Source organism: Sapajus apella, unplaced genomic scaffold (assembly GCF_009761245.1).
Source record: "Sapajus apella isolate SASKATOON/1434 unplaced genomic scaffold, GSC_monkey_1.0 scaffold3, whole genome shotgun sequence".
Taxonomy (NCBI): domain Eukaryota; kingdom Metazoa; phylum Chordata; class Mammalia; order Primates; family Cebidae; genus Sapajus; species Sapajus apella.
The window spans coordinates 63,062,110-63,078,749 of NW_022436943.1; the positions used below are offsets into that span (position 1 = coordinate 63,062,110).

At 48.4% G+C, this 16,640-nt stretch overlaps 1 protein-coding gene across 4 annotated transcripts in view; it reads right to left on the minus strand.

The window, feature by feature from the left end:
* TRAPPC9 (trafficking protein particle complex 9) overlaps nucleotides 1-16,640 on the minus strand; it is a 701,893-nt gene that overhangs the window by 509,200 nt on the left and 176,053 nt on the right. For all 4 annotated transcript variants that reach the window (XM_032246659.1, XM_032246663.1, XM_032246652.1 and 1 more), the window contains one exon: nucleotides 13,858-14,021. In XM_032246659.1, the coding sequence (XP_032102550.1) occupies nucleotides 13,858-14,021 (164 nt within the window). The remainder of the gene's footprint in view (nucleotides 1-13,857; nucleotides 14,022-16,640) is intronic.

Sequence of the window (16,640 nt, forward strand, 5' to 3'; positions counted from 1 at the left end):
CTCCAGCCTGTGCAGCAGAGCAAGACTCCATCCCCATCCCCCAAAAAAGAAGCTGTGGCGTTGGGTGAGATTCTTACAGGAATTTAGTGACCGAAAGGGAAATGGAGAATTGGAGGGAAGTATTATCCAAAACTCAAAGTGGGAGACGGACTGGGTCGACAAGCATCACCTGCAGCAGAAGGCAGTGCATCATATCCAGGTCTAGCCACTGTAATTACAGGATAAAAGTCTAAACACTTCAGCCAAGCTTTGGGGACAAAGCGCTGGTCGCATTGGTACTTCACGATAACAGGTTACTGAATTCTCCATCTGGAAACCCACTTCAACACACAACATTTGGCCCTTGGTTGCTCAGGGGAATGTGTGGATACTCACATATGTGATTTATCCTTTAGAAGGTAAGTCACTCAGTCAGAGAAAGAACAAAGATCTGTCTCCAAACGGGACAAGAACTTCAAAGCCGTCTTACAGGTGAGAAAGCAGAAGGAAAAGGAGAGTCTGACACAAAGCCATGTCGTCAAGTGGGGTGCATCTTTCTTCCCGCTTCTTCAGAAGGGCTCTCAGGACATCTTGGCTCATTAGTAAGGAAGGTGGCTGGCGTCCTTCCTTCCCACCTGTCCTCTTGGGCCATGCCAGTTCTCTACCTGCTCGATGTGACCTCCTCCACACAGGGCCCTGGGCAGGCCCACCTGGTTCCACCTGGTCGCCACTCTTTGTGTATTCTGAGACTCTACCCTCCCACAAGACGCTGGAGCCCCTTTCTACTGTGCTCTTCTGGAGGGGCTGGTGCATCTGTGAGCAGCTGCAGAAGCTGTGGTGAAACACAACTGAAACTACAGGCCCGGCTTCAAACCCCAGCTCCCCGCCTTCCTAGCTTGCTTTTGGCCATGTCACTTTCATGGGGTCTCAGCTTCCCCTTCTTTTACAAGTAAAGTGGGAGAAATAACAGTAGCTACTTCTAGGGCTCCTGTGAGAGTTAGTGGGTTTAAACCATATAGACTACTTAGGACAGGCACAGTGCCCAGTGAATCTCAGTTCAGTGTCTTTTCTTACAATTATTCAGGTTTGGCAAAGAACACCACCATTAATGGGGCTCATAGCCCTCCATGCCTGCTACTTCCATGATGGGATAGTTCCAAAAAGTATTCTGGTGTTTAAGCTCCACCTCTGTGCCAGGCACTGCTTGAAGTTCATATGCTAAGGACAGAGGAGGCATGAGTATCACCACAGTGCAGGGCACACGCTCCTCCCAAAATCTCCACACACCAGCAATATCCACATCATCTGAATGAGCAAACTGGAATTCAGAGAGATCAAGTAGCTTCCCTAAGGGTACAAAGCTAGGATGTTCCGGAGTCAGGAACTGAACTCTGGCCCTCACACTCAGTCACTGTACCCCCATCCTCTGGCAGCTCAGAATGCAATTGCTGCCTCTTCTCCAAGCAGCAGCGCCCACGTCAGCCTGGGCCTCTTCTGTGCTGAGACAACCTGTCTACCTTCCTTCTATTTCTCCTTCAATGGCACTCAGAGGTACCAGCCTGATGACACCACATTAGACCCACCTTGATCTGAAAAGAAGCCTCTTAAAACAGGAGCCAAGAAGTGGGGAAAAGGACCCCAGGTAATGTGGGTGCACAGGGGAGGGCGGGAGAAAGCACACGTCCTTTCAGAAGCTGACATCTGGTGATGCCTCCAATAGACTCCTAGCACCGGGGGTCCCTGAAGATGCCAAATGCTTGCTCAAGTCCAGACCTCTGCCCCATCATGTGCCCATACTGAAAATGCCTTCCCCCACCTTCTCTGCCTAGCTGGATTTTCTAGAGCACTTGAATACCCAGGTCCAGGGTATCCACTCAGATATGCAACCACACCACCCCTCGCTCTGAGGCTGGAGGCCCTCCTGCCAGGCCTGAAACACCTGCACATGCCTCCAGGACAGACACCGGCACTCTGCACCTAACTGTGTGAGTTGATCTTTCTGTCTGTAGCTCTCACTGGGATGTGAGTGTGAGGAGGACCACGTCACTGACCTTCGGCAAAGTAAGTAGTCATTCTTCAAATAAATATTTATGGAGGGTCTGCTCTGTGTTGAGCTCTGTCGTGGGCACAAAACAACACATCAGTGGGCAAACAAGCCAGTGACTGCTCTCCCTGGGCTCATGGTCTGACAGAGGACACAGAAATTAGGCAGGAAACTAGACCCACGACAACAAAGTGTCGTGACTGGGTCAGTCTGTCTTGGGTACCCGACAGGACACGACAGACACAGGTGCCCAACTCTGGAGGGCCAGGGAAACTCCCTGGCAAGACCACCATTGAGACAAGGCCTGAGGGCACAAGAGGGTTTGGCAAAGTTCAAAAGAGGGAGGATGACCCTGTTCAACTGCTTCTGCACGTGTTGTCTGCGTTCACATGCTCCCTGGCACACGTGACGGATTTGACATTACACTCAAAACTCCTCAACACACACTGCTCTTGCCATCTTCTTCCTCTCGAATCATCTATAGAACATCAGGAGTTTAGATGTTTGCTGATAATCCTTTCATTCTTGGAGCATGTGGCACTAACCTAATCTGGAAAACACATTAAATTTTATAAATGTTCCTGATCTCTTGTCTAAAGCATAGTCCAGAAATGCACACTGCCTGCCAGGTATATTCTCGAGGGATTCTGCCAGCACCTGACCCCAAAATGGATGCTATTGCTTTCCCTTCCAAACCGTTTACAGCACCAAGATCCTCCCAGAGCTGACATTCTATACACATGTGCCCAGTGGATTCATAAATGGCACCCTGTGTTTGCTTTTCAATCCAGTCCATCAGTTCAGGATGGAATGGGATAGGAGAGCCCAGGCCACGTGAAACTGGTGCAGAAAATAATGGGGCCTGCCTGCTGGAGGCCAGGGCCCAAGGCCTCAAGAACATCGGGAGTGGCAACTTCTTTAAACGGCTATCCCAGGGCTGCATGGGGACTGGCCAACCTCCCTGTGGCCCTCCCACACAGCTGAGACACTGAGGCCCTTCAGAGCCTCCCTCTCAAGTGTCCTGTCAGACCACTTCTGAAACACGGGCCCCAAGAACCAGCCACCCCTTCAGGGCCTGTCCTGTGGCGGCGCAGCCCGCCCCACGGAAGCAGCAGCAGAGGGCTCTCAGGCTCATCTCCGGATGCACCAGCACATGATGGCAACATCACGGGACAGGTACCCAGGAGTCCCCTCACTGCTGCCCTCCTTCCCCGCCCTTCATCCCTGTGCCCTATTTACCCACCGACACACACCACTCCCTCTGCCAGGAATGCCCCGACTGCTTTTCAAATACAGAAACTGTACGCATCCTTCACACCCACCTTGGAGGCTCCTCTCCTATGATGCCTTCCCACCCCACATCACTCCTCTGGGGTCCAGCACACGCTCATCAAGAGGAACACCACCCCGGTACCAAGCAGCTTACTCTTCCACCAAACAGTCAGAAACAGAAGGCAGGGAGCAGACCTTGCCTTTGAATCTCACCACCTCAGGATGCAGAGTGTGTGCTAGTTACAAACCCCTGCTTCAGGACAAAAGGGCTGTTCACATCCTGGCTCCAGCCGGCTATCCTTCTGTACGTGACCAAAGGTCTGTGTCTCTTAGTTTACTCATCTATAAAACGATCGTCATGCAGAATCAACGAGCTGAAAGAAGTGAAATGCTTCCAAAAGTGCCTGGCTTAGAATAAGTACTCAACCAACGCTACTTACTCCTCCCACCCCTCAAGCCCCAGTCTCCTTCTCCTAACTCGATCATCTTCACAAGCCTTCACCAGAGCTGCATGGACGAAGTGTGATTCCTGCAGAGTGTCTACCACTGTGCCTCTGTTCAGTGAGTGCACGTTAGGGTGAGCAGCCGGCAGCAACCCTTCCCATGCCATGGCGTACAGGGCTTGGCCCTCGGCAGGCACTCAACAGGGCATGAGGCTGAATGCGTACGTGTGCCCAGACATCACCCTTAGAACAGATGGAAAAGAGCTACATGAGAAAAGCAGAATACCACAGTGAACGCATGATTAATTCTAACTACGTGCAAACATCTGCAATGAAAAAGAAGAAGAAAACATACCTATCTGCTCTTGTTTGTCTGAGTCATGAGATCATGGGTAGTTTCATATTGTTTTATATTTTTTAAATTTTCAGCAATATGTTACACTTTATAAACAAACACACACACACACCCCTATACACACACATGCACAGATATAAAACCATGCTAACATTACACTTAAGTCTCAGCTCACCACCCTACCCCCCACCCTCCTGTTTAGTACAGAGAGAAGCCCATGATCCACATGCAAGATTGACCTTGCGAAGGACCATGGCTCACCCAAGAGAGTGAAGTGGGTTCTGGCCAATGCTGATGTTTTCAGTGGCGTCCTACAAGAGGGCCAGGCAATCGTGTGAACTGGTGACAAGGACAACAATCTGGTCATGGCTGCAGGACACATCAGACACCCACATCAGGAGGAGTGACTTGTAATGGAGACATGAAACTAAAGAAATACCATCTATTTTTACTGTGGGGGGCACCTGCCAAACACAACCCGAAAGGAAAGAAGGGGGAGGAGACAAATATTTTGCATGCTAGTTAATGTTACTTGAATCATCATCACCAGCCAGCTCACCTCTATGGAGTCCTCCCATAAACCAGGTACTAAGACCTGTACGTCTACTGTCTCATTAAATCCATAGGCCGATTCTCTGACTAGGTCCTGCTATCACACCCATTTTAGGGAAGCTGCCTAGGCCATGCAGAAGTGGGTATAGCCAGGATTCAGCACTCTGCTTTACACCCACCCCTTCGTAAGTTCACTTGCTTAATCCTAAAAGCCTGTGAAATCGTGCTGCATTTCCATTTTAAGAAGTATACTATTTTCCTCATTTGTTACAGAGCCATGACATACCAAAGGCCCCAAACAACTACCTGGGAATCTGACCTTCAGGAGCTCCCAAATGGCAGCCCAGACACCTTCATTCCCTCCGCCCTCCCTGCGTTGTTTATTTTCCATCCATGCTCCCAAGCAGCTGAACACGTCGGACCTCACAGAGCTGATTAAAAGGCATTTCACTTTGTCTTAAGATCAACTTGTTTTGTAAACTTCTCCAGCGTGACCCTAGAAATGTGTAAAATGCTGAACCGTACAAGAAAGCCACTGCAATCATGTATAGGAGGGGACAGCAAGTTGAATGACTTTTAGTCATTCAGGAATTTCAATGTCTTTCTAGGAGACATACCAGTAAATCCATTCACTGTGGTTAGTCAACATGCAGCAGAAATAATACAGGATGTGCAGTTGGAATTCAGTTCAATTCAGTGCACACGTCTGCCTCCTACACTGAGCTGTGAGCGCCTCAGGACAGGGTTCATGCATTATTCATGTGCCTGCATGGTGACTGGCATGTCAATGTGATGTAAATGTTTGATTGTTGAATAATACAAAGCCAAGTGAGGTAAGTGATATTGTAACAGAATATAAGCCAGGCAATGTATGGTAGGAGTGGCATAATTAATTCTACTTAAAGGGCTCAGGAAAGCTTTCAGGAGGCCACAGTGGATGGAGATGTGAATGAAGGATAGACTTTGAGATGCACAGAGGACGTCTGGGAGTTAGCAAAGTCCCGAATACAAGAAAGTGTGTCCGAAGGCAGCAGGAGTGCAGGGGCTGTGGCAGCACATCTGCGTTCCCCAGGGCAGAGCCCTGGATCACATTCACCCGGGTGTCCCCAGTGCCCGACACGATGGCCGCCACGTAGGAAGTGCTGAGTTCAGGCTGCTGAGGAGTCCAGCAAAGGGAAGGGCAGCTGGCAGCCATAAAGACAGACAGCCGAGCACCAGAGGGAACAACCACTCCAAGAAAGAGCTGAGAGGACGCTCCCTCTGCTGCCCCTGCCCTGCCGCTGCTTTCACAGGGCACCGTGCCCCTGCTCGCCACTGAGCCTCCCACTACTCTCAGAGCTCCACGAGGACAGGGGTGACTGTGGTCCTGCTCCCCGGGGCACAACACCTGAAGCACAGCGGATCCTGGAGAAGTGTGCAAGAAAACGAGGGAAGGAGAAAGGTGGGCAGCAAGCCACACAGGAGGGATCTCATGGAATGCTGGGCTAAGAAACTGAGTATAGGAAAACCATCTCCACATGTTTTAGAAAGGTGACAAATGAGCTGACATTTCTATAAGATGACAATGGCGGCAGCATCAAACATAACAGCACCTTCCAGGAGGAACTAGCATTTACTGAACCCTAGCTGGAGCCAGGTACTGTATTAAGCACCTTATATGTAGTCTAACAACCAAAAGAGCTGTGAATGCCATCTCCAATAGGAGGGCACGACGGTCACAGACGCAACGTGGTCCAGGTCACCCAGCCAGGAAGTGGCAATGTCAGGACTCTTAACAAAAGTCAGTCTGATCCTAAATATTATAATGTTGACCATAATAAATAAGTTTAAAATTGAGAGTGACCTGACCTAGGGGCTTCTGACTAGTCTACTGGCCGGGCTGCCCCAGGGCCGGCGGCCGCAGCTGTGCCCAGCTCCATCTCTACCTCTGTCCACGCCCAGATAGGCAAGTGGGATTTGGTGTGAAAACTGAAGCAGAGATCCGAGAAACTGAATCCTTTCCCCACTCCCCAAGACACTCTACTATGACAATACCAAGAAGTAGAAGCCACTTTTCTCCAAGACTAATTTCTAAAATTTTGCCCTGCCTTGCCATAATGTTTTTTTAAGAAAAGGATTATATCAAAATAGCCTCATAAAAGCACCTTGGAAACAGACCAGGCCAGAAAGTTAGAAAGCCCAGCAGGGTGGGCAGCTCTATACAGCACTTCAGCCAGCTTATTACCAAACCCCTCAGGTGCTGAGAATTACAAGGTAACAGGTTTCCCTTTGTCAACAGGAGCGACGGAGCCAATCATCTCCTCCCTGTCAGTGCTGCCCGTGGCCTCCCAAGGTCTCCATGCACTCCTGCCTTTCCCGGCTTCCTTCGCTGTGGAATGAGCAGGGCTTATGCTGACTCTGCTAGGTGGTTTCTGGTTTGGATTTGCTATGGTTTTAATGTAAGTATACCTTTATTCATCTGGGGAATTGTTACATTTCACCATCCCAGAAAACGTCTGACAACAAGGGGAGAGCTAAGTCTGTTTCTGAAACATGTTAGAAAAAAAGAGGGAGAGAGAGAGAGAGAGAGAGAGATCCAGCCAGGAAATTTAGACAAAGCCACCTGTCTTCCCCAAGCCGGGCATGCATTTGTTTATTTCAGGTCAGCCTTAACGATTTAGATGTTCTGGTTTTCCAGGCCCTGGCAGACCAAGGAAGCCAAACCATCAGTCCTGGGACTGCCACCTAACAGCTACTCCTACCCACCTACCCTGTGCTAAGCACTGTGTCAGGTACTCCAGAGACAGGAAGGCATGTTCTGGAATGACCGCGCGAGAGAGGGACTGGATCCCGGTGAGTACCCAGATGAGGAACACCAAGCCTGCAGCAGTCAGTCAGCTCGCTCAAGACGAGTCACACTGCTGATAATACGAGACACCAAAACCCATGTTCTTGTCATCATGCTAGCTGGACACTCTGAGGCTGCGCCAAACAACCCACACCGACAGACGCAATAAGCAACAGTGGCAACCAAGAAAGGGAGAGGGAAAAGCACGCAGAAACCAAGAGGGCAACAGGCCAGGCCCATTCCACATACACAGGCGCAGCAGAGTACAGAAGACATTCGAAACTGCCTCCTCAGTCCGTGCCCCGTCCAGTAACTAAATAATGTTCAAAGCCCCACCTTCAGAATCCTACTATTTCCAAGCATAAGGTATGCTCAGAGGATGTCTAACCACACTGCTTATGTGTGTATTAAGTTCCATGGCTTAAGAGTGACATATTCAAATAACAAGCAAGGGAATAGCTTCTTCCCCTCTGATGCCAAACCACCAAGGTATTTATAGCTAAGAAATAACACAGAGGAAATTCATGGTTCAGAGATGACTTTTCTACAGCCACAGAACAGTGGAAAGCTGCATAGCTTGGTCGTCAGATTTAATACGTGTTTGTACCTTAAAAGTGGGCCTTTCTGTTTTCTCCCTTCCTTACTGTGGCAGAGAACAGGGTGTCAGAAGAGGCTTTGCAGAATCCTATACAGTAATGCGCTGCAGGAATAACGAGCCATCAATTGGCAGTGGGACATCTGTCACCAACTTTTATCCCCTGTGAAATTTCGTTTCAGAAATCATAGTCATTATTTAAATGCTAGCATTTAGGTAAGCGCTATCAAGTGAAATTGGTTACTTTATGTTGATAACAACAGAGGAATTACTGCTGCTGCAAACCTGAGACATGTAAGAACCCATTAATATTAGCTTTAACTCCAGGGATGCTGTGTTACAACATTCATGAGAAAAGCAATAAAAAGAATCTTGCCTCAAAACATTTATGAATTTTTAATTATAACAATACAGAGCCATCATTTTTTGTTAAAATATTAAACAGAAGAATGAAGAAATTAAGGGGTGTGTATGTGCATTTATGTAGACAAGTGTGTATATGTTTCTATTTGTATACACACATACACATCTTAGAACATTTGTGGAAACACTAATATAGTAAATTTTTCTTAATTTGAGCTTTATTACAATGACATCTATGACTGAGCAAAAGCAGGAGTTCACGTCTTTCACAATCTGCACACAAAAACTTGCTTATAAGTGGCCAGGCATGGTTGTTCATACCTATAATCCTCAGCACTTTGGGAGACTGAGGAGGATGTATCATTTGAGCTTAGGAGTTCAAAACCAGCCTGGCCAACATGGTGAAACCCTGTCTCTACTAAAAATAAAAATAATAAAAATAAATTAGCCAGGCATACTGGCTCACACCTGTAGTCCCAGCTTCTCGGGAGACTGTGGCAGGTGAATCGCTTGAACCTGGGAGGCAGAGGTTGCAGTGAGCTGAGATCATACCACTACACTCCAGCCTGGGAGACAGAGTGAGACTCTGTCTAAAGAGGAAAAAAAAAAAAAAGAAGAAAGAAGAAGGAAGAAGAAAGAAAGGAGGAGGAGGAGGAGAAAAAGAAAAAAAAAAAAACTTGTTTACACATGAATTCAAATTAGAAGAATTACATGACATAGCTAGACCCGGCTATTGTCCAGAAATGGGGCGGGTTATAAACACTCATCTCTGTGTTAGGAATTTGTGAACACAGGGACACACTCACCCCATAAAAGCTCCAATGATAGTCTAGACTCCTGAGAGGCCACAAAGGTCTGTCTGACCCTGAATATCACAGATCCTTACCATCAGCTGAAAACGCAGGGGATTTTAAAGGGAGTCTGTAATAGTAAGAATAAAAGTAAACCAGGAAAACAAGAAGATGCAAGAAACAGAGAAAACAAAGCGAGAAAATTCTTTATCTGAAGACTGACATCTGAAGAAAAAGGGGCTTATTCTGAGGGGGTGAAGATGTGTGCAGAGACTAGTGGGGTCCCTGACGGGACTCTCGGTGTCAGGGATGGAAGGAAAAGGGAATGGTGAATGATAAGACACAGGCTCCTCACGCACCAGGCACCGGCATGCAAATGTGGTCTGCAGACGCGATGCACACCAAGAACAACTGCCATCTGTAAAGCAAACAAGCTCCATGTTGTCCTAAGAGCTTTCCCCGTCCTGCATTAACGTTTCATGCTCACAAAAACCCTATGCAGCTGGTGAGAGTGTGAATACCACGGAGCCACCTACTATGTGACAAGCACTGTTCTTAGTAATTAGATGCTGAGGACGTAGCAGTGAAATAAATAGACCACCACCACCACCCACCCAGAAAGCCCTCTTACACTAACTCAATCGTAATGCAAAAAGAATCACATGGGAACCCAGAGAAGGGGACGTTTCATCCCGTGTGGCAAAGTTTCATACAGTAGACATTTCAGAGACAGTTAAAGGAGCTAAGCTCAATGGGCTTAGAATAAAGATAATGCTAAAATAAAAATCAATCCACGACCAAATCCTGTACTGTCTCTGCTCCGCCTCCCTGGCCCTCTCCACCACCGGTGGCTCCTGCTCCCATTCCCATCTGCTGAGAGCAGGTCCTTTGCTCGTTCACGCCAGCAGCTTTCAGTACCGTAGGACTAAAGCGACAGAAATGACTCCCTTTGTATATTTTGGAAACAGATGGTTTGCTTTCATTAATGTAATTCCACATGTAAATGTACTACGGCTTGGAACAAGAATTAAAAAGAATGATAGGTTTCATTTTTCACAAGCAACTGTGATGTTTTGAAAATGGCTCTGCCACGCTATCTACTGACACTTGTCATAATTTACAGGTAAAGACACAAGAGCTGAGAATGAGGAGACCTTCGTTCCTGTGCCGGTTCCTCCTGCAGCTGCCCTGTGACCTGATGCCGCCACCCACCTCTGCTGCTTCCACTTTCCCTGTGCATAAAGTCAGGGTGGCCATATGTGCCCTGCGCGTCCTCAGACTGACTGGGGACCCTGACTAGAGAGAAGCCCAGAAAAACACACAATAACAAAGGCAGAAGAGGCATGGACAAGGCACGATGGGCAACCATGCTGACGGTCTCGGTGTGAACCACTGCCAAAGGCATCTCCCTTGGAATTCTGTCCAGTGGCCACAGTGCTCCACTCCTTCTTCATCATCACTAGGAAATACTCACTAGGCTGACCAGATAAATGGAAAGAGGGGTTTGACTCAGGGGTGGGGCAGGGATTGGCTGGGAAGGAACGTGGGAATTTTCTAGGGTGGCGGAAATGTTCCATACTATATCCTGATAAGGGTTTGCATTAGACAGATACATGTACTTGCTAAACCTCAATAAATGGTACACAAGATTCATACATGTCACTGCACATTTATTTTACCAAAAAAAAGTGAACTCTAGTTAATGATACATGTGCTACAGCATTTAAGGGTAAAATACACTGAAATCTGCAGCTTACTTTAAACTGCATTAAAAAATAAAATGAATTAATGGATGGATAGGAAGCTGGATTGATATGTGATAAAGCAAATGTAACAAAATGTTAATTACAGAACCTAGATGGTTGGTATGTAAGTGTCTGCTATAAAATTCTTTCAATTCTTCTGCATGTTTGAGTATTTTCATAATGAAAGTTTGAGGAGGGAAACAATGGGTGATACAGAATAAGTTCCAGATGAAGTCAGAAGCATAAGGAAGACCAAAGATGGTCAGGTGCAGTGGCTCACACCTGTAACCCAGAAATTTGAGAGGCCGAGGTGGGGGGATCACTTGAGGGCAGGAGTTCAAGACCAGCCTGGCCAACTTGTTGAAACCCCATTTCTACTAAAAATACAAAAAATTAGCCACACATGGTAACGGGCACCTGTAATCCCAGATACTCAAGAGGCTGAGGCAGGAGAATTGCTTGAACCCGAAAGGTGGAGGTTACAGTGAGCCAAAATAATGCCACCGCACTCCAGCCTGGGTGACAGAGTGAGACTCCCATCTCAAAAAAAAAAAAAAAAAAGAAAGAAAGAAACACCAAAGGCTAAGGTAGCCCAGAAAGGCAGGACAGAAGCTGGACCTTAAAATGAGACCTCAGGTGACCAGGAAGCAGAGGAAGGCCTCTCCAGGAAGGAGGCAGCACCTAAGCAGAGCAGCAGAGGCACTGGCCTGCACAGAGCAGGTGTGGAGAGGGGAGTGCCTACAGCAGAGCTATGCCACACATTCGAAATCGCAGAGTGAATCCCACATGCTTGTCTATGTCCTCCATTCAGCCAACAGGAGAGACAGGCACCCAGCCAAAACCTCCTACCAGGACCCCCTCCAACAATGGGGACGACATTTCCACATGAGATTTGGAGGGACACACACCTAAACAACGCCAAGTAGTAACTGCAGAGAACACATCTAGAGCTTATACGCCAAGTACTGTCCAAAGGGCTTCACATATCATATCTCATTTAACTCTCAGTTAAATCCAATGAGATGAACGTACTATTCTTAGTGTTATTTTACAGAACAGTGGGGCCAGACATTGCCCTCCCCAGAGGTCTGGGTGCCCCGAGCTCAGAGACTCCAGCACCAAGCTGGGCCACTCCTCCGAGGTCTCAGTTGCCACTCCTGGGTACTTCCTCTCAACTTCTAGGCCAGGGTAGTCCAACTTCTTCGCAGGCTGCCCTGGCCCAAGGTAGGAGCCACCTCCCTGCTCACACCTCCTGTGTGCTTCACACCTGTAGGGCATTGCTCACAGAGATTCTTTCTGTTCCGGCGTGGCCTGTCTCCTGCCTAGAGTGACAAGAGGAGGGACCCGGCCCCCAACAGCTGTGATCCAGCTTGGCTTGGGCTGCTGTGCCACTAGCTCCCTTACCAAGAGGCAGGCCGCCCGGGGTTTTTATTGTTGAAAACACAGCTGAGGCTCGCAGTGAAGCCTCTCACACACAGGTTCTCTACCAGTGAGCTCCATCGCCTCCTTACCTTCCCACCCCTGGTCTCTCCTCTCTCGGCCAAAGGCCTGGCACAGAAAAGGTAACCCCTCTGCATTCCCACTGCTCCAGACGCCTGCCCAGGCCCACCGCCTGGCTTTCACTGTTGGGGTACCTTTGGGTGCTGTGTGGCCTACTCTCAGAGAACAGCTTTTCCTAAGTCCTCCCAGAGTCCCACTTCCGCTCTCACCCTCCCTCTGACCCGGCTTCCGCGACACTTGTAGCAGATGCTTTGCGACGTGGGGTTGAAATAATTTCCTTGTTTCACAGGGAATGGTCTTGTTTTCACTGTTTCTTCATACTTTGCTGTTTGGGGGAGATTTCAAGAGAAAGAGTAGAACAGAAATGCTCCCCTTCTGACACCTTTGTGCAGAGACCGTGCTAAGTCAACAACTGCCAGCAGGTTCCGCACCGGGCCCCGGCTCTCCAGGGCAGGAGACCACCTCCCTGTGACCTCCCTGGGGCTGAAGCAAAGCCTTAGATGAGTGCAAGACCACTCCTCGAGGGCAAGGTAGTGAGGTGAACACATCAGACTTCCATTTTTAATAACTAGTTAGCATAGAACAATTTGGCACTTACAGCCTCACTGAATAAAAAATGTGCTTTTTATTCCATGTTGTATGACTAGCACTGAAAGGAAAAAGGGGGAAAAAAAAAACACACACAAAAAAGAGAAACATTTAAGACCAAAAAAAATAAAATGAATGTGCACCGACAAGCTACTGGTGACTTCCTGCTCCATCCCTGCTCCCTGCTCTGGGCACAGCCGGCCCTCCTAAGCAAGAACAAGAACAGGGAGTGCATGCACGAGGTGGGCTGCTCCATGGGTCCAGCCCCATGACCACACACACAGATCACTAAAGGCCAAGTCTGGATCACTCAGCAGGGCAAGGCTCCTTCCAGGGCAGTTACGGACAGGGAGGCTGGGTTAGACAATGCGGACGCATAGCTTCATGCTTTACTTCCTACACACACAGATTTCTATCAAAATCACTGGAGGAAATACACAAACGGATGATACCCTGGAATTCCTCAGGGCGGTACAAGCCCAAATGAACCTTTTCTTACACACTCCAAACTCATCTTCTCATGACATCATTCTTTGCCTGCAAGTTCTCCCAAGTTCAGCCCTGGACCTGCCCTCAAGCTGGAACTAATCAGATGGAAAGAGCACTGGGGACACAGAGGTGTGTGCTTGGTACCGCTGTCTTATGTTGCGTGTTTTTCACAAAGAACTGGTTTCTCACTGTCACGATGGCACCAAGTTAAAAGAGGAAGTTGTTTCTGGATTCTCTGAAAAGTATTTTAAGTATCGCTTCTACAAGTAAACAATACAAAAATTCCCAGGGTCAAAACTGCTTAAGATACCTACCTTTAGTGGTGAGAACTTTCGAGGTGACCTCCAGTTTCTCCAGTGGCTCCATTCCAATATTCTCCAATTTAATGATTAGTTGCTGACTTTCTCCATTGTAAAGTTGGACAGATACATTAGTAGATACTTCATCACCAGAAGAAGGTTGCAATGAATGTGCAGATCTAAAATAATAATAAGAAGGAGAAATTTAAAAGCGAAAGAAGGAAGAAGCCAAGGTCATTTTAGAATTACTCACATCAGACAGAAGAACTACCATACCTGTGTATTTGAGGAATCGGGGTTAGGAAATCCCAGGGTCACGCATGGAGCTCAGTACCCAGCTAGCAGGAATGAAAAGCGAGCTGCCACAGGCCTCATGCTTTCCTCATACAGACACGGCCGGGTCTTTGTGTGTCATAAACATGAACGCCCTCACTCAACCCTCATTTCTCATGCGTACATGACGCGTACAAACAATTACTAAGTTATGGAGGACAAAAATTAAATGATGAATTGATTCAAATAAACCATGAATCATAGTATTGTTCTCTCGAAATCTAAAATATGTCATGCTTAGAAGTGCCTTGGGAAAATCCATAGATTTAAGAGGAAAACATATCCGAACGACTCCAGCTAATAACACGAGAACTGAGGTCAAAGAGACATGAGAAGCTATCCAACAGACCCCTTCCTACAGGGACAGTGGGGAATGCCCACCAACACCCAGTGTCACACAGGGCAGCTGGACCAGGCCCTGGGGTCAGGCCGTGTCTGTGGGGCTCCGTCCTCGCACCAGTCAGGTGAGGCCCTGGACTGTGGGACAGGCCAAGGCAGCCAGGCCAGACAAACGTGCAGCCCAGAGGCCGGGGCCTCCCGAGGCTCCTGCACTGAAGCTCTCAACCTGTAAGCCCTCGCCTGACTTCTACTGACTGTAACTGAACCCACAAAGCTAATTGTCCTGGCTGTGTCCTTCCCAACCCACAGGAGGCAAACAGTGGGTTGGGAAAGAAGTCACTGGTGACCACAGAGAAAAGATATCTGATAGCAACATGGGGACAGAAGCCAGCGGACGACAAATAGAGGCATGTGGCAGGTGAGGGTAAACGCCCACAGGGCTCCCTGGAGAAGTCTGGCCACAAAACGAAGGGGCAGCTAGAGGACGTGGCCAAAGGGGGTTGGCAGACATGTTCTCCTCGGCCCTGAGGGTTTCCTAAGGGCCCCACTACCTTCTTCCTGTACTGAAGGATTTCCACAGGGAGCCGCAATTACTCCAACAAACTTGAGTCAACATTGTGTGCTTAGTGCCACCAGAAATGGCTCATGAAGTCAGCTAAGCGGACGGTGGACCACCCCACCCAGACACCCTCCAGCTGCCCTTCCGATGCCCAGCTCCTCTTAGCCCTGCTCCCGGGTATAGCACGTAGGATCAGAGTCAGATCTGCTTACCACACCACGGGAGCACTTGCTATCACACACTTGGTCCAAAGCACAGAAAAGAATGTTCCAGACTCACACCTCTGCCATTCAAGGGAAGAAATGCTGCTTAATATGAGCCAAGCTCACGGGGCCGGGCACGCGCTTCCTAGGGACCTCTGGCTGCACACTCTGATGGAGGAGCTTTGGCATCCAAACCAACTTTTGGTGAAATAATTGCATAATAAATCAAGGCAAGCTCCTGGGAATTTATATATCTTTAATGTTCATGAGTCAAGAAACACATTTCCTCCGTCAAGGAAGGAAAACTGGACTCGTGTCCTTACCATAAATGGCTTCTTCCTATCTTTTAGCAGGCAGCCTTTCTTAAGAAAAAGTTTGTGGTGAAAGTGGATTTGCAGAGGACGTATCAGGAGAAAAATAAAGCATGGCCAAGACTCACTATTTTGTGTCTCAAACAACAGGATTTTGAGATAAAACTAAACAATGCTTCTGACACTATAAGGAAAGAAGGAAAGAAGGTCCCAGAGCTGAGCAGGCAGGCAGTCACAGGGCTTGGCTGTGACACAGGCCCTGATGGTCCCAGCTACAGCGTCCCAGTTGTCACAAGCAGTGGACCTTGGGGGGACTCAGGCTGGCCCTGAAAAGGAGCTGAGTCCTGAAGAGACCATGGCACTAGAGATGGCAGCAGGGACCCCACTCCAGCCAAGGTCAGGGCCCCAGGGAGGGGCTGCAGAGGCTGGGCAAGGCCTAGGTCCTGTCTCCCAGGAGGAGGTGAGGACCAGGAGCTTCTTTGCAGAGAGAAACTCTAGTGTGGGACTATGGATTTACCTCGGCAAACAGTGGGAGGTAGGATGAAGGTCTATACCAGCGAGAGTCTCCTTTTTAAGGAGATGGCCTTTAATATGTGGTCTGTGTTGGGTGAGTCAGCCCCTAGGTCTGAGCAGCATAGGAACTGCAAGGGGGAATCACTGGTGCCTGAAGCTAGGCACGACTGTGTCCCCCGAGCACTCTGTGGGCTCAGCGCCCTTCCTGTAGTTCTGCCCTCCCCACCCCCACACTGGACCAAAAGTTTTTTCAAGACAGGGACAATTTTTTTTTTAGAGACAGAGTCACATTCTGTCACTCAGGCTGGAGTGCAGGAGCAAAATCTCTGCTCATTGCAACCTCCACCTCCTGAGTTAAAGTGATTATCCTGCCTCAGCCTTCCGAGTAGCTGGGATTACAGGCACACCACCACACCCGGCTAATTTTTTTGTATTTTTAGTAGAGACAGGCTTTCACCATATTGGCCAGGCTGGTCTCGAACTCCAAACCTCAGGTGATCCACCTGCCTCTGCCTCCCAAAGTGCTGAGATTACAGGTAT